General features: G+C 48.8%; 1 protein-coding gene across 1 annotated transcript in view; it reads right to left on the bottom strand.

Moving 5' to 3' along the window:
- Positions 1 to 10239, bottom strand: part of PODXL2 (podocalyxin like 2) — a 31671-nt gene extending 21432 nt beyond the window's left edge. Inside the window, exons 1-2 of the mRNA XM_065885064.1 lie at positions 10140 to 10239; positions 4217 to 4495 (exon numbers count right to left, since the gene is read on the bottom strand). Coding sequence (XP_065741136.1) covers positions 4217 to 4495; positions 10140 to 10239 — 379 coding nt within the window. The remainder of the gene's footprint in view (positions 1 to 4216; positions 4496 to 10139) is intronic.
- Between the last annotated feature and the right edge of the window lie 8052 nt (positions 10240 to 18291).

The following is an 18291-nucleotide window of genomic DNA, read 5'->3' as shown; positions in this document are numbered from 1 at the left end:
GGAGAGGAACACGCTGAGCAGGTGGGACTGGGTATAAGGGCGTCGCGGGCTCGGGGGATGGGCCCGAGCCACTGTCAGTAAGAAGACACTGATTCTCAATGCAGCCCCATCGCGCACCAGCACCAGCGGTGACCTTGGGCGAAGCACTTAGCGTCCCTGTGCATCAGTCCTACGTCTGCCATGCGGGGCGGACAACAGGCTAATGAGACGATGCAGTCGCAGGAGGGGAGGAGATGGGGCCGGGCATAAGGCTGGGCCAGACTGTCAAGGGCGTTTTCTGCAGCGCCAAGACGTTTGGCCTTTATTCCCTGGCCCCCTTTCTGCACACATCTCCTCGGGGTGTTGGAGAAGACTGAGCTGAGGAAAGGGCAGGACGGTGGGCAAACAGAGCAGCAGGAAAGGAGCAAGGACGAAGCCCTCCCCGCCCCCCACCCCCAGGGCATGCACGTCCCCAACTATCAGGCGTGAACAGCAGGCACAGGAAACACACCGGCGTGGAGCTGGCATGAGGACCTGGCCACACTCAGTGAGCCCCAGAGAAGCCACTGGGAGAAGAGAAACGACATGAGAGAAAAAGAAGGGGGGATGCACGGGGGTGGGGCAGTGGGCAGACGAAACAGAGCCCATCCAGGCCCAGGGGCATCCCACTGGGATCCGAGGACAGGTGGCACACAGCTGCTCCCTCCAGACCGAGGCTCTCGAACGATGACGGCTACTCTCACACTAAAATCCCAAGAGTCTGGACAAAAGGGAAGACCCCAGTACACAGCACTGTCTAGCGCCAGGGGAAAGTGCACTTCTTTTCAACGAGGAGAGGACAGATTTATCAAGGAACGCTGCTGTAGCTACAGGCCTGCTACATGGGGACATGAGCTCGATCCTCACCCTACACCACAACGCAAACAGATGACAGCTGGCCGCAAGTTACAAGTAAAATTTAAGCTGAAAAAGAATACAAGAAATAAACGAGCGTCTATCTCACGGAGGGACAGGCTTTTCTAAACATGAAAAACACATGAAAACATTCCAAAAGAAAGACTGTCCGAGCTTATAAAAATCCTCACTTATGTATGTCAAATGTTACTATAATAAAAATAAAATTACTAAACTGGAAAAAAATTTTCTGTTTTTGTCAAAAGGTTGTATCCTTTTTATAAGAAGATTTGTAGTGATAAAAAATTAAAGCCTCAATAGAAGAAAAAGGAAAAGTAATAATACTAGCTGATATTTGCAGAGTACTTACCGACGCGCTACGCACTTTAAACGTACTACTGCAGCTAAACCTCAGGACACCGTGATACTATTCCCTACAAGACAAAACTGAGGCTTAGGTTGTTACCTGCCAAAAATCACATAGCTACTGAATGGCAGTGCTGGAACTTTGGAATCTGCCCGACTCCAAAGCCTGCTCTTAATTGCCCTTGCTTCAAATAAACAAAAAAGATAAATGGTCACAATGAATATAATATACTCAGTGTGTATGGGTTTCACTTACACATGCTTCAGTTAAAATTTACTAGTAATCAAAGGCCATTACAATTCTGCCTATCAAATTGACAAAAATCTCCAAGTGACAAAATTCAGTGATGGGAAGGGGTCAAAATCTGGCATTCATTTCCCTCTCTGACGGGTACGCAAACTGGAGCAACCTTTCTGGAGGTCACCTGGGAAATACGGAACGAGAGCCTGTGCAAAGATTCTCATCCTCTGTGTCAGATACACCCCACTCCCAGGCGCACTCCCCACCCTTCTCCACCCCGTCCTCTGCCCGGGGACTGACCCAGTGAATCACACGAACCGGGACACATCCCTGCTTCCTGCCTGGACTCCTCCACAGAGGCAAGGGAAGGAGAGCAACGGGGACTCTGGCAGGAGACGGGAGGAGCCAGAGGCCGGGCATCTATCTTCCGCTTTCTTCCCCGTCGCCTCACTGCGCGTGTCAGGACCACTGCTCCCCACCCCTCTGTCCTCGCAGGCTCCTGTCATGTGTCCCTTTCTTTGTCCCTGGGGTGTGGGGCGCTGAGCGCCCCTCTGCTGGCAGCCCTGAACTCCTCTGGGTTTGCCATCCCCTGGTAAGTCCACTGGTCTATAAAAAAACCTCCTTGGTCTCTTCTGGCCCCAGGCACTTCGGGATCCACAGGGCCCTGGTGCAAACATGGCCAAGCCCAAGAACCACACCACGCACAACCAGTCCCAAAAATGCCACAGAAACGGCATCAAGAAACCCCAATCACGACGATACGAATCTCTTACGGGGGTGGGGACCCCAAGCTCCTGAGGAACACACACGTTGCTGAGAAGCACAACAAGAAGGGCCGGTAAAAGGTGCAGGCCAGCACGCCAAGGCCGTGAGCATGCAGCTGAGGCTACCACGGCCCTCGTAAAGGCCCTCGTAAAGCCCGAAGGGCCGCGCCCACAAGCTCAGTCACCCCAAGCTCGGGAAATGTGCTCGTGCCCAATCGCCAAGGGTCTCAGGCTCTGCTGGCCAAAGTCCCAGGCCAAGGCTACAGCGGCAGGTGCAGCTGCGGCTCCAGTGCCGGCTCCCAAGGGTGCCCAGGCCCCCACAAAGGCTACAGAGTGGAGGCCTTTATCTGCCAACGTGAGGACAGAAGGACTGGTGTGACCGGTGGGCTGCTGTCTGCACGGGGCTGGCGTCCTCCTGTGCTATTTGTACAAATAAACCTGAGGAGGATCTGTCAAAAAACAAACAGAAAAACAAACCACAACCTCCTTGGATTACCTTACTTTGATTGTGTCTTCTGTTTCTGGGTGGGACGCTCATTGATACATCTTTAGACCTAGCCATCTTACTCTAGAAATTTATCCTAAGGAACCATCAGAAAAGTGCAAAAATATATAGGGATATTTGTAGCATCATTAAGACTGGAAACAAACTAAATATTCAATAACAGGGAACCATTTCATACTGAGGGTCATGATCTACATGAAGAAACACTACGCAGTCATTGAAAACCAAGTTATAAAAGATAGTTAATGATGTGAAAATAAATTTCAGAAATATTTTAAATGGAAAAAATGATTCCAATCTGCATGTAAGAGAGACTGGAGGGATGTACCCCAAGCCGCTAGCACTAATTACCTTTTAGCTCTGACGCCACGGGCGGATTTTCTTCCTTGTGTTGTTTTTGTATTTGTCATATTTTCTACAGTTTTCATGCATTATTTTTGTAATTACAGAACATAACTCCAAAATACTATATATATATATATATATATATATATATTTTTTTTTTTTTTTTTGTGGTCCGCGGGCCTCTCACTGTCGTGGCCTCTCCCGTTGCGGAGCACAGGCTCCGGACGCGCAGGCTCAGCGGCCATGGCTCACGGGCCCAGCCGCTCCGCGGCATGTGGGATCTTCCCGGAACGGGGCACGAACCCGCGTCCCCCGCATCGGCAGGCGGACTCTCAACCACTGCACCACCAGGGAAGCCCCCAAATACTATATATTTAAAAAAGGAAAATCAGTGCTAAATCCTGGAACACCCCAACCCCACGCATGTGCACACACAGTCTGACAGTCCAGTGCTTAAAAACCGGCTCCTGCCGGCCAAGAACGTTCGCACAGCTGCTGTAGCTAGAAGCACGGCGAGCACGCCCTGCTGCACCTGCCATCAGCCCACAGCTGCGTGCGCTGCTGGCTCCAGGCCTCGGGCTCGGTCTGTGAGCCAGACCCCAGCTCTGGTGCAGGGCCGAGGGAAGGGCACCTAGAATGCCTTGTGGGGCTCTAAGACCCAAGGAGGGACACGGGATCTGCTGACCTCCAGGAACCTTAAACAGAGACAGTACAGCACAGAAGAGGGAAAAGACAAACAAAACCCGAGACCTTGGACAGACCTCGGCTTGAATCAGGACTGATCATCTCGACAGCTGTATGACCTCAGGTGTGCTTGCTTTCACCTCTCTCAGCCTCTGCTTTCTCATGTTGAAGACAGAGATAACATTCTTTATCTCACAACCTATAAGCAGTACACTGAATTACAGGACCACAGACGTAAATGTTACAAAAGTAAAAAGGGCCTCCTGGGCCAATAAGACCCTCAGAGCCCAGAGACCTGGCTTTGAGGGGCAGGTGGACAGCAGAGGGAGAACGCGGGCCGGGAGGGAGAGGGGATGATCTGGCGGAGGAAGGGGCTGTTTGGCACTGCGCCAGGCCCCCTGGCGGCTGAGCAGCCCACATCTTACGGGAGAGTGCTACCTGCAGTGGGTCCCAGGTCCAGACTAGAGTCGTTCAGCAGCACCTCCTCCTCCCAGAAGTACTGCGGCGGCTGCAGGACGCGGGACTCTTCGCTCTCTTCGCTGGCGAAGCCAGAGCCAGGGGCTCCCAGGCCAGTCCCCGGTCCCATGGCCTCGCTGGGCTCCTCTGAGTCCAGCGGCTCCAGGCCAGTGGGCAGCAGGAGGTCCAGCAGGGAGGTGGAGGTGAGGCCCTCTGGGCCAGGCTCCTCGGACCCGGCTGCACACGTAGCCAGGGATGCTCCTGCACAGACATGAAAGCCGGTGGTTAAGAAGGAAGAGCGGCACAGGGTTGAGACCCATCTCCAACAGCCAAGAGCCCAGGGGTGAGGGTGGGGCTTCAGGGACACTCCTGACGCCAGGGGGCTGCGAGGGGATTCTGAGATGCTGTACTCATCTCCAAAAGGCCAAACTCCTTAGCCTTCCTTCCCTGGAGCAGGGGCAAAGGCGAGACGGGGAGATGGGCGGGAGAGAGGGAGGAAACATTTGCCGAGTACCCACTCTCCACCACGCTGTGCGGGCGCAGGGCAGCGGAGAAGGGGCCCTGCTTCCCTGGACCTTGTGGGCACACTGTTCCACAGGCTCCTATCCTAGGCTGAACATTTTCCAAAACTGCATTAAGAATGTGATCTGTGTTTCAGCAACACACAGTCTTCAAGACCATGTGAGAGACTTCCTGGTGGTGCGATGGTTAAGACTCCACGTTCCCAAAGCAGGGGGCCTGGGTTCAATCCCTAGCCAGGGAACTAGATCCCACATGCATGCCACAACTAAGAGTTTGCATGCCACAACTAAGGAGCCCATGTGCTGCAACTAAGGAGCAGGTGAGCCACAACTAAGGAGCCCTTGAGCCACAACTAAGGAGCCTATGAGCTGCAACTAAGGAGCCTGCCTGCCTCAACTAAGACCCAGCACAACCAAATAAATAAATATTTTTTTAAAAAAACAAAAACCATGTGAGGTCACAGGTCAAACTCATCCAGAGCTGGTAATGATAGGCCTGTTTGGAATCTTGGACCCCTCTCTCCTAATTTACAAAACAAACAAACAAACAAAAAACAATAAAATAAAGGGCATCTTTTTTTCCTTCTCTCTCACTCCCATTCAATAAGAACAGGAAACAGCCCTCTTTGCTGGTTTCACAATGTCATTACTAATTACACAAATATCACTAACTTGCTGTAAGTCTTCCGGAAAGCTGGGCCTCAGTCTCCTCATCCAAAAAATGAGGAAAGTGGGTGAAATGACCTCCAAATTTTCTTTTCCAAAACGAACATTCAGTGATGTAGGAAAGAGGGAATTTCGGGACTTATTTCCTACTCTGCGCCTATAGCGCACTATGACGTGGCCGAACAGCAGTTCATAGAAATTTTTAGTGATGTTTAATAATAAAAATAAACAATAACACTACTGGTGCCACGTGCTAAATGCTTTCTAAGCGTTATCTGAATTTTAATCCTTATAAGCACCTTATGAAGTAGTAAACCCTATGCTTTTTGTGTGCCAGCACAATGAGTGGCTGCTAAGGAAGACAAGGGCTTTTCAGACTCAGAAATGAGTTCTATAAAAAACAGAGAACAGGGCTTCCCTGGTGGCGCAGTGGTTGAGAGTCTGCCTGCCGATGCAGGGGACGCGGGTTGGTGCCCCGGTCCGGGAAGATCCCACGTGCCGCAGAGCGGCTGCGCCCGTGAGCCATGGCCGCTGAGCCTGCGCGTCCGGAGCCTGTGCTCCGCAAAGGGAGAGGCCACGACAGTGAGAGGCCCGCGTACCGCAAAAAAAAAAACAAAACCCAAAAACAGAGAACGTGTCTGGGGGGGGACGGAGCCTTCGTATGCTACGCACCAGCTGGACAACACAGGACCACGAATAAAACATCTCGCAAGGAAAGCAGGCCGGGGTACAGGGAAAGGGGCGTAACAAAATAACAAGTGTGCTGAAGAGGATTAAACAGATCTTGAGATCAGACACAGCAAGGGCGCGTGGCGCAGGAAAGCACCCTGGCTTCCTGGCTGAAGGACTCCAGGAGAACGTCTGCCCCACCAGCACCCTGGTCTCCTCATCTGTAGAACAAGACAAGAATTCCGCAAGCCCGCAAAGGCCACCCAGTGGTCAGCTCCGTGCAGGGTATAAACTGCACTGCAAAAAGCACACTGCAGTCTACAATCATAAGTATCGTGAAGGATAGAGAACCTGGACATTCTCGGCCAGGAAGAGAATGTTTAAGAACGACAATGGTATCTTCAAATGCATTAAAACAAAAGGCTGATGTGAATAATAAAGATCAGTTATTCTATGTGACCTGAAGGAAAAAACTAAGACTAATGGGAAGAAACATAGACGGCATGAGAGTCTCAAATAGCCTTTAACAAGAAGCTGGTGACGCGTCAGGTCACCTGCACCAACCCGCCTAACTCCTACTCCCGCTTCCACACTCAGCTCAGAGCAGCCGCCCGGCCCCCATGGTCTCAGCTGGGCAGCCACCACTACCATCGCCTCTGGACACATCACAGCACCTTCCTCCCTGAACTGTCACAGACCACCTTACAGCCTCCCTCACTCAGCAGCGAGCACCGAGTCCAGCGTCCTCTGCAGCTTCACCTTTGTTCTGCCGGGGCCTCAACAGTCTCTGAAGTGTCACAGGAGCTCAAGACATGTTTGCGAGCGAATAAATCAACACCCTTTTCTTTTACAGATGAGATAACTGAGGCCTCACGACACTAAGGTCAAACAGGCAGCCAGCAGGAGCACTGTAGTTAGCTGGTTTCTCCTCACAGAAAGGTCCTGCAGGTGCTCCGTAAAGAGAGGCCAGAAAACTACTCTTTATGTGCCCTTCCTCCAAAGGATATGTAAGGCGGAGAGCACCCAGGATGGCACGGATGCCTCACAGGACTTAAGGAGCAGGGAAACGGGCCAGACCTGAAGACTGAAGACACCCTCTCCTCCCAGCACTCTGCTCAGGGGCCCCACGAGAAACCCAAACCATAGGGTGGCTCCTCTCCTGAAAGACCTCAAGTTGGTAAAGTGGCCCCCTATATTTCACAAAGAAGCCCCTTTATTTCTATTTCTGCACAGACCCTATGTTTGGAAATAGTTCGTCGATCGACGGTACTCAGGTTAAGAGCTACTTTCTAATTTTTAAATAGTCAGAATCATATAATATTACCAATCAGATATGCTGCTAGTTAGGACCTGCTTTGGTTTCAGGCAGGCGGCAGTATTGTACTGGAGCTAACATCTGCATTAGACTTTCACTGCTCAGAGGAATGCGGTCCCCCGAGTTCCCATTCTGTGCCACGTACTGTACCAGGCCCTCTCTGGAGACACAGAAATGAACACAAGACAGCCTCTGCCCTCAAGGAAATAACCACTGTTTGGAAAACATAATGCAAGTTTTATATAAAATACCAGCTGATACAACAGGTCCACTTTCAGACTTGGTATCCTCAGGGTTGGGGGAACCAAATTCTACAAGACAGGAATCTGGAAAAACTCACGCAGTCCAGGAAAAAAAAGGCAATTGATGAGAAATAATTAAATGACAAAAACTGTACAGGTTCCCAGGGCACCAGAGCAGCCGTCTTTGAGACGGCCAAGAGGTGAAGCTCATTATCTACCTACTGGGAAAGACATTACTTCAGCCGTTTTAGAAAAGCACAACTGACTTTAAGAATTCTTGGAAGTTCACCCTCCACAAAACCGCTGGAGGATCAAACACACGTTGCCTCAAAACCCGACAGGTGTCTCTGCGAGCTGAACCGAGGTGTGATGGGAGAGGAGCCGCAGCCACGTGGGCCTCGGTCCTGCTGGCCAGACCAGCCCGGACCGCAAGGAACCTGCATGTGCGCTCTCAGGGGAAGTCTGACCAGCAGTCCTGTTGATTTCCCGCCTCTGGGGATAAAATACTTTTTAGTCGGTGAAGCTCTCTGCGCAGAGCACTGTGGTGCGATGAATTCGCTGGGTCTATTCCCGACCATTTGCATTAGGTGGGGTCCCCATTCTCTCAACCTCTCTCCTCCACCTGTCACAGTCTGTCCTTGTCTATCTTTCCCAACAGTCTGATAGGAATTAAAGGAGGTTCTGATAATGGTGCTGAAAAGCTGTGTGTGAAAAAGAGGAATCTGGTTTTTCATTCTTTCTGCAATAAACATTTCCATTTTCTTGAAGTTCCTTTTCCCTCTGATGGCTATTTTTCTTTTATATAGACCTTGATATTTTCAAAAGCTTTCGCAGTGGGTAATTCTTTAGGTAATTACAAGAGATTACTTATTTTCAAGCTTGCCCACCGAAACAGCAGCTGAGACCTAACCATTCCGTGTATAATTGCTTTTGCATTGAACAACTGATTTGCCTTGAGACCCCCACCTGATTTTAACTTTCAGAATTACACTCCTTGTGATTTTTTTTTTCCTCTAGCACCTATAATTTTCTGCTACTTCCATCACTCCCAGTGGAAAGGAGAGAAAAGGAAGGCACGTGAAAAGGATTTGGAAATCAGCCTCAAAGAACTGAAAATCTGACCCGAACGAACTCAGAACCAGGTGAAGGAAGCAGGCGTCTATCTCAAGGGGGTGGGGAAAACAAGGCCTCTCAACAATCCCCACGTTTTATCTCCCCTGCAATCTGCTCTTGATCCCAACACCCTTCTCTGATTTCCACCATCAGCCCACCCCACCCTTCCCCTCATCAGCAGCTCTGAAGTCCAGGGATCCCTAAGCCCTCGGCAGACACCCATTTGGGAGCTGCCCGGCAGCATCTGTCACGTGGCCCACACCCTGGAGTGGCAGCTGTAACAGAAATGGTCCAGCACCACCACCCTACCACACACACTTGCTTGCACGTCTGTGTGTCCTTGCAGGGTGCCCACACTACGGTGTGCAAGGGAGACACGCTGCTGGACACATGCCACCCAAGCACAGGGGTGATCACAAGCACATGGAGAGCGCGCCCCAGGGGCGGAGGCGGGAGAGGGGGTGGACGGAGCCAAGCTGCCCACAGTGATCTGTGGCTAGCCAGGAAGAGGCACCGTAACAGCTGGGCATGGTCCTGACTCACTTCGCTGGCCAGTTCTGGGGTGGCTGCCACACAGAGAAAGAATGGACAAGCAGTACTTGTTTGGTGAGCCTCACCTTCTTCCCTAGAGGACTTAAGGTATGCAAGGACACAGGTGGGGCAGCGACCGAGACAAACACGGATGCCATTTCTCACGCACACCACCTGTGTCCTTACTCATCCTGGACTGATGGTGCAGAAGGCGGCCCCTCGCTGAGCTGGGCGCGGGGACGCGCTCAGGGGCAGTGGCCCTTCCCCGGGATTTTGCACCACGGCCCAGGGCAGTGGCCGCTCTGCTGTCACCATCAAGCAGAGACCCACCCCCCCGCCGGCTGGGACCCAAACACACACACACACACACACACACACGTGTGCACCACGGGCCCCAGGGCTGACTGCACGGGGAGCGCCGCGGGCCGAGTCCGCAGGACGGGAGCCAATGCAGGCACCCGGGGGGCGGGCGGGACCGGACGCGCGGGCACACCCCCCCAACGATACCCCCGCCCCGGAGGGCTCGCCGCGCTGCCAGGACACGTCCTCGTGCGACCCGCCCCGCACACGCCGCGCCGTGGCCTGTCCCCCCGCGCCCCTCCCCCCGCGCCTTCACACCTGCCGTCACCTCCGCGCACGTGCCGGCACCGCGCTCGCCCCCCGCGGCCGTCACCACAGTGCGGGGCCCCGCGGCCCTCTGTCACCCGGACACGCACCGCGGGCCCCCGCCCCTCGCCGTCGGCAGCGCCCGGACCGCGGGCGGCCGCCCCGCCCCGCCGCCAGCCGAGACCGCCTAGCCCTTTGTTGGCGCGGTGCTGCCCAGCGCGCGCCCGCCGCCCCCCGCTCACCTCCGGCCAGCAGCAGCAGCAGCGGCAGCGGCAGCAGTGGAAGTGGCAGCGGCAGCGGCAGCAGCGGAGTCTGCCCCGGGGCCCTCAGCAGCCTGCCCATGGTGCCGCGTCGCCGCTCCGCAGCCGCCTGGGCTCCTCAGGGCCTCGCGGGCGGCGGCGGCGGCGGCGCGCGCACGCCCATTGGTCTGCGCGGCCGTCGCTCGCGCCGCCCCTCCGCCCTCCACCGGCCAATCAGCGCCGCGGAGGCCGGGGGCGGGGCCGCGTCGCCAGCGCCTCGCGCCTCGCACCTCAGACCTCGCGCCTCTCAGGCCCGCGTCCACCTGGAGCCCGGATCGTGGAGGAGGGGCGTGGCCCCGGCGCTGAAGGCCGCCCTCGCGAGATTACGCGCGGACCCGGTGCGGAAGCGGTCGCCCACCTGTGCGCCCCGGGCCCCATCGCAGCGCGGGTCCTCAACTTACATGAGGGGTTAGTCCCTAGGCCGCGCCGGTGGACGCAGGGCTCATTAACTACAGCCAGAAACGCATGCCTTTCTAAATAACTCTAGGGTTGCGGGGTAAATCACAAGATAAATGTTACTTTGTTTATAAATTAATGACATTGAGAACGTTGCGTATCAAAATCCGTGGGGTGCAGCCAACAGTTCACAGAGGAGGGTTTATAGCCACAAACACATTTATTAGAAGACAGGCAGTAAAAGTAAGCGAAGTAAGTATTCAACTTAAGAGGCTTTAACACACACCTACACAGAGGAATCATTAAGTTTCTATCGTTGAAATAACAAAAACCCAGTAGAACTGACTGCTAAAAGCCTGAGAAAGATGAATAGCGCACACAAATCTTTAGCATCCAGAAAAGGACATAAGTGAATACCATTAGGAATGAAAAAGGGAAAAAAACTACAAACAAGACGATTTTAAAATTATAAGCAAAACTTGACGCATATCAATACAAAATTTAAAGTCTAACTGAAATGGATACTTTTAAGGAAAACACAAATTACTGATTCAAGCAGTAGAAAAGCTAAACCACCAACAACGGGGAAAGATAAAAAGATAATTTAAAAATTCTCCTCTTAAAAAAGACATATCGCTCCTTTGGAGTGAATGCATTCTATCAAACCTTCAAGAAACAAACTCCTCCCGAACAAAGTTAGAAAGCCTCCCAATTCACTTTCTGAAGTTGGAATAACACAAATAGAAAAAAAAACCCTAAGCCAATCTTACTAAACACAGATGCAAGATTGGTTGAGTGTTAGAACCCTAACCTAAACAGACGTTTCTCCAAAGAAGACACACAGAGGGCCAACAAACACATGAAAAGATGCTCAACATCACTAATCATCAGAGAAATGCAAATCAAAACCACAGTGAGGTATCACCTCACATGGGTCAGAATGGCCATCGTCAAAAAACCTACAAACAATAAATGCTGGAGAGGGTGTGGAGAGAAGGGAACCCTCGTGCATTGTTGCTGGGAATGTACATTGATACAGCCACTATGGAGAACATAAGATTCCTTACAAAACTAAAAACAGAATTACCATATGACCCTGCAATCCCACTACTGGGCATATACCCTGAGAAAACCATAATTCAAAAAGACACATGCACCCCAGTGTTCACTGCAGCACCATTTACGATAGCCAGGACATGGTAGCAACCTAAATGCCCATCGACAGACGAATGGATAAAGAGGGTGTGGTACATATATACAATGGAATATTACTCAGCCATAAAAAGAAATGAAATTGGGTCATTGGTAGAGACATGGATGGACACAGAGACTACCATACAGAGTGGAGTAAGTCAGAAAAAGAAAAACAAATACGGTATATTAACGAATATATGTGGAATCTGAAAAAATTGGTATAGACCATCTTATATACAAGCAGAAATGGAGAGAGACGTAGAGAAGAAACATATGGATACTAAGGGGGAAAGTGCGGTGTGGGAATGGGGGGTGGTGGGATGAATTGGGATATTGGAATTGACATATATACATATACACTACTGATAGTATGTATAAAATAGATAAGTAATGAGAACCTACTGTACAGAACAGGGAATTCTACTCAATGCTCTGTGGTGACCTAAATGAGAAGGAAATCCGAAAAAGAGGGGATATATGTATGCGTATAGCTGATTCACTTTTCTGTACAGTATAAACTAACACAATATTGTAAAGCAACTATACTCCAATAAAAAAAAAAAAAAAAAAGAAAAAGCTACTCACTCATTTCTCAGCATTAAGAGGATCAGTTTTTTTTAAAATCTCAGGAGGGAAATCCCTGGAGTTGCATTGGTTAGGACTCCACACTTCCACTGCACAGGGCACGGGTTCGATCCCTCGTCAGGGAACTAGATCCCACATGCCTGGCAGCAAGGCCAATAAATAAATAATGTCTGGAGATGCCCCCCCCCACCATTGGCATGCAATGAAACAGCCTCTACTCCTGATAAAAGGGACAAACAAAAACTTTAGAAGCAAACAAGAAATAGAAGGGAAGGAAAACTTCCTTAATTCAGTAAAGAGTCTCCTAAAAACGTACAGCAATCATCACACTTAGTGAAGAAACATTAGAAGCGTCCCTATTTAAGTGAGGAACAAGAAAAGGACTATCATTACCACCACAAATACCGAATATTCTGTAACAAACAATGCAATAGGCTTGAAAGAGGAATAAAATGAGATAAAAATTCGGGAGAAAATTTGGTAAAACTAATTATTTGCAAGCATACCTAGAAAATTCAAGACCATCAACTGACAGACTAATTGAAAACTAGTAGGATTTGAGGAACATTTCTGGATATAAAATAACATATAGAAATCAATAACTTTTTAATACATCATCAATAACCAATTAGAAAATATAGTAGGAAAAAAGATCTCATCCACAACCACTATTGAAAGCCAAGAATAAACCAAATAGAGGTATAAGGTCTAAATGAAGAAAACGCTAAAGCTTCACATAACACCAGAACAAAGGGGGAAATGTATCTTGTCCCTGAATGGGAAGATTCAATGTTGTAAAGATGTCACTTCTTCCCCAGAGTAATCAACAAATGCAATGGAATGCCAACAAAAACCCCCAGTAGAATGTTTTGTGGAATTTGACAAGCTGATTTAAAAATTCACCCCGAGGGCTTCCCTGGTGGCACAGTGGTTAAGAATCGGCCTGCCGACGCAGAACACGTGGATGCGAGCCCTGGTCCAGGAAGATCCCACGTGCCGCAGGGCAACTAAGCCCGTGTGCCACAACTACTGAGCCCTCATGCCACAACTACCGAAGCCCGCGTGCCTAGAGCCCATGCTCCGCAGCAAGAGAAGCCACTGCAATAAGAAGCCTGCGCACCGCAACGAAGACCCTACACAGCCAAATATAAATATAAATAAATAAATTTATTTAAAAAAATTCATCTTGAAGAGAAAATACTCAAGAGTAATAGAAATTCTGAACAAAACACATACAGAAATTAAAATATTGTGGTACTGAATCTGGAATAAATGCATGAACAATGAAATGAAAGAGAGGTCAGAAACAGACCACTGTACACATGAAAATGCTTTACAGAGGAAGCTTTTCAACATGGCGGAGAACAGATATTCATTCAACAGTGTTATGTCAGTTAATCTGAAAATATAACGTTAGATCCATATTTCACATCATACATCATGCCCATTAGACTGAAGTACTAAATCTAATCATTTAAAAAGTTGCTTTAAATATTGGGAAGTAATATAGGTCATTTATTAACCGAACACAAAAGGCATAAGGGAAATGAGATATACGACCATATAAAAATGAACACCAAACATTAAAAGAAAAATTAATACCAATTCTTCCAAAAATTAGAAGTGCAGGGAACACTTCCAAACTCATTCTATGAGGCCAGTATTACCCAGGTACCAAAACCAGACATAGACGTTACAAGGAAAAAAATCGCAGACCAGTATCTCTTCTGAACATAGATACAAAAACACTCTACAAAGTATTAGCAAACCAAATCCAGCAACATATAAAAAGAGTCTTATACCATGGCCAGTGAGATTTACCTCAGGAATGCAAGGTTAACATTTAACATCTGAAAACCAATTCACCCTATCAATAGAATAAAGGCCAAACCCCACATGATCAGCTCAATAGGTGGAAAAAAAGCATTTGACACAATTCAACACCCTTCCATGACAAAAACACTCTAGAAACTAGGAATAGAAGGGATTCTTCCTCAACCTGAAAAAGGGCATGTTACCCCACTGCTAACATCATGCTTAATGGTGAAAGACAAACCTTTCCCCCAAGACCAGGAACACGACAAGGCGGTCTAGTCTTGCCACTTCCATTCCATGTTGTACCGAGGTTCCAGCCAGACAAGTAGGCAAGAAAATGAAATAAAAGGCATCCAAGGGTGGAAAGGAAGAAGTAAAACTACCCTCATTCACAGATGACATCATCTTGTACACAGACGATCCTAGGTTTTCATCCACTAAAAACACTATTGGAACTAATAAATGAGCTCAGCAAGGTAGCAGGATATAAGATCAATATACGAAAATCAAATGTATTTCTATACACTGTGTGGTAAGCGGGATCACGGCTCCCCAGAGATGTCCCTAATCTCCAGCACCTGTGAATACATGACCTCACGTGGAAAAGGGGACTTTGCAGATGGGATTAAGTTAAGGATATGGGATGGGAGATGATCCTGGATTATCTAGGTGGGCCCAGGGTAATCACGAGGGTTCTTACAATGGAAAGAGGGAAGAAGGAGAGTCAGAGTCAAGGAAAAACAGGACAACAAAAGACGAGCTCAGAGTGACGCAATTTCTGGCCAAGGAACGCAGGGATCCTCTAGAAGCAGGAAACGGCAAGTAAAGGAATTTTCACCCAGAACCCTGCTGACACCTTGATTTTACCTCAGTGAGACCTATTTCAGACTCCTGACCTCCCAAACCGTAAGATAATAAACTTGCGTTGTTTTACGCCACTGAATTTATAGTAATTTGCTATAGCAGAAATAGGAAACATACAAACTGCAATAGAGTGAGAAAATTCCACTTACAACTTAGAAATAAATCTAATAAACACGAAACTACAAACACTGCTGAAAGACGTTAAAGAAAACCTGTGTAAGTGGATGGACATTCCATTTCATGCATGAGAAGGAATGAAATTGCTAAAATCGTAATCCCCAAGTTGATCTACAGACTCAATGCATCCTCATCAGAATTCCTCGTGGCTTCTTTGCAGAAATTGATAAGCTGATTTCAAAATTCATATGTGAATTCAAAGGGTCCAGAATGACTGAAACAATCTCAGAAAGAAAAACAAAGTTGGCACCAGCACAAAGATAAGCATATCCTTGGAATAAAATTGAGAGTTCAGAAATAAACCCTCACAGTTATGGTCATATGATTGCCAAGGCAACCAATGGAGAAAGAATAGTCTCTTCAACAAATGGTGCTGGGACAGCTGTACATCCCCGTGTAGAAAGTTACACCCCCTATGTCACACCACATGCAAAATTTACTCCAAACGGATCAAAGACTTAAATGTAAGAGATAAAACTATAAAACTACTTGAAGAAAATATAGGGGTATATCTTCATGACCTTGGATTATGCAATCGTTTTTGAAATGATACCAAAAGCATAAGCCATAAAAGATATATAGATAGGAGCTCGGGGGCACAGTGGTTAAGAATCCGCCTGCCAATGCAGGGGACACAGCTTCGAGCCCTGGTCCGGGAAGATCCCACATGCCGTGGAGCAACTAAGCCCGTGCGCCACGACTACTGAGCCTGTGCTCTAGAGCCCATGGGCCACAACTACTAAGCCTGCGTGCCACAACTACTGAAGCCTGTGCGCCTAGAGCCCGTGCTCCACAACGAAGAGTAGTGGTGCAGCTGCTCTGGAAAACAGTGCGGTGGTTCCTCCACAGCGAAACACAGGGCTGCCATATGACCCAGCAATTCCACTCCTGGGGACACACCCAAGAGGAGAGAACACACGTCCACACAGAAAGCTGTTACAGCCATGTTCACAGCGGCATCATTCACAACAGTCAAGTGCTCATCAACTGATGAGTGTATAAGTGAAATGTGACATATCCCTGAAATGGAATGTTACTCAGTAATAGAAAATGACGCACTGACATATGCTTCAATAGGGATGAACCTCAGAAACATTATGCTACGAAGCCCGTTGCAAAACACCGTATAGCGTATGATTCCATGTGTATGAAACGTCCAGAACAGGCAAATCTACACAGACAGAAAGTACATTTTGTGGTTTTCTAGGGCTGCGGTAGGGGTGGGAGAAAAGGAAGGGGAGTGAACGTTAACGGCTATGGGTTTGGTGGGGAGATAATAAAAATGTCCCAAAACTGATTTTGATGATGTGCTAAAACCACTGAGCCGTACATTTTAAATCATGTTATTTAACCATATCTCAATAAACCTGTTACTTAAAATAACACAAGCCCACAAGCATACATTTTATCGTCTTTATAACGCACATACAGCAGTATGTAGTAACTGTATACTTAAAAGTTTTTACCTGTGTATCACACCTCCTGGTATCTTATTTTTTCAGTCACAGTTATCTTTCAGATTAATCCATTAATAAACTTATTGTATGAATAAAAACTTTTAATTGTTCAATCCTAAAATATACCAAAGGAAAACCTTCCCTCGATCCCGTACACTTTGCCAGCTGCCCCATCTCACCGCTCCCCTTCAGAAGGAGACTTCTCAAGTTTCTACGCGTACAATTTCCGCTTCCTTACCCACTCCCACTCCCTTTATTCTACTCACGCTGCACTGACACTGTTGGTCAAGGTCACTGTCAACCTCCGTGTTACCACAGATACCGGATTTCAACTTAAGAGGCACATTTACAACTATTTCCAACAACTCTAAACTGGGACGTTTTACGGTTTGACGGCATCCAGCCTTTCTAAATGTTAGCATTTTTGCCTTAGTAGCATATTAAAATAATGGTGATTCTTGTAACAGGTGGCATCTGACATTGGATGAAACACGGCACAGGGGACAGATCTGTCGTCTCACCTGACCCTGAAGCTGTCTGGGCCCCAGTTGACCTCAACCTTCTTGAAAAGTTTCCCTTTCCTGGCTTCAAGAACAATCCCTCCTCTAGTTTCCCCCAGCACCTGCCCGTTCCTAAGTGTCCTTTGCTGGTTCACACGACGGGCACTCAAGCTTCCAGCGGCGATCGCTTCTCTCTGCTCTCTGCAGGGTGATTACACCCAGCCCCACGGGGACACCTGTTGGACCACTACAGCTCGTGCTCAAACCTGCACTCAGCAGCCCAGACTCAAACCTGCCCGCGAAGTTCCTGTTTCTCCTGGGACGTCAAACGCATTTCCAGCCAACTCGTCTACATGAAGCTCCCCTGACCTCAGCCTATCTTTCAGGCCAGAAGCCTGGTCATCACCCATGGCTGCTTCTTTTCTCCCAGTACTTCTTATTCATGAGATGCAAAATACACCTAAAATAGGTCCACTGTCCCCGTCCCCTGGTCCAGACCACCGCCATCTCTAGGCTACACCCCAGGCTCCCATTCAGCCCCTCCATTACTCTCTCTCTCCACTCACTTCCCTGTGGCCGGACAGGACCTCCCTGTAAAACACGTGGGACCAGCTTCGTCTCCTGCTTACAAGCCTCAGGGCCATGTACTGCAGTCAGACTCAGAGCCTTACTGGACCTGTGTGATACTGTGATAGAGTAAGAAATATAATATGGTCTTCATCCCAGCTCCTGGCCAGACTCTAAAAATACCTTTGTAATTTCCTAAGTGATAAGAGACACTGATAGAAGCATCTTTCGTAGTAAGATCTGGGTTTTATCCCTCGCTCCAGAAACAGCTCTGGAGTAATTCAGGTGAAAAGAATGTCTTCGTTATTCTTAACAAGACCCTTTTGACCACTCCTAAGTTTGTTAAGGAGGTGAGTTTTGGAAAGCCCCTAAGGAGAGGGCCTAGTTGCCAGGGGACCAACCAGGTGATCAGAGGGTTGGAACTTGCCCCAGGCCCTGACCTCCTGGGAGGGGAGAGGGGCTAGAGAAGGAGCTAATCTAATCACCCATGCTGATGATCCGACCAGCATGCACGCCATAATGAAGCCTCCACAAAAATCT

The sequence above is a fragment of the Phocoena phocoena genome, chromosome 10 (assembly GCF_963924675.1).
Source record: "Phocoena phocoena chromosome 10, mPhoPho1.1, whole genome shotgun sequence".
NCBI classification, from domain to species: Eukaryota; Metazoa; Chordata; class Mammalia; order Artiodactyla; family Phocoenidae; genus Phocoena; species Phocoena phocoena.
This window is presented reverse-complemented; position numbering and strand designations above follow the sequence as displayed.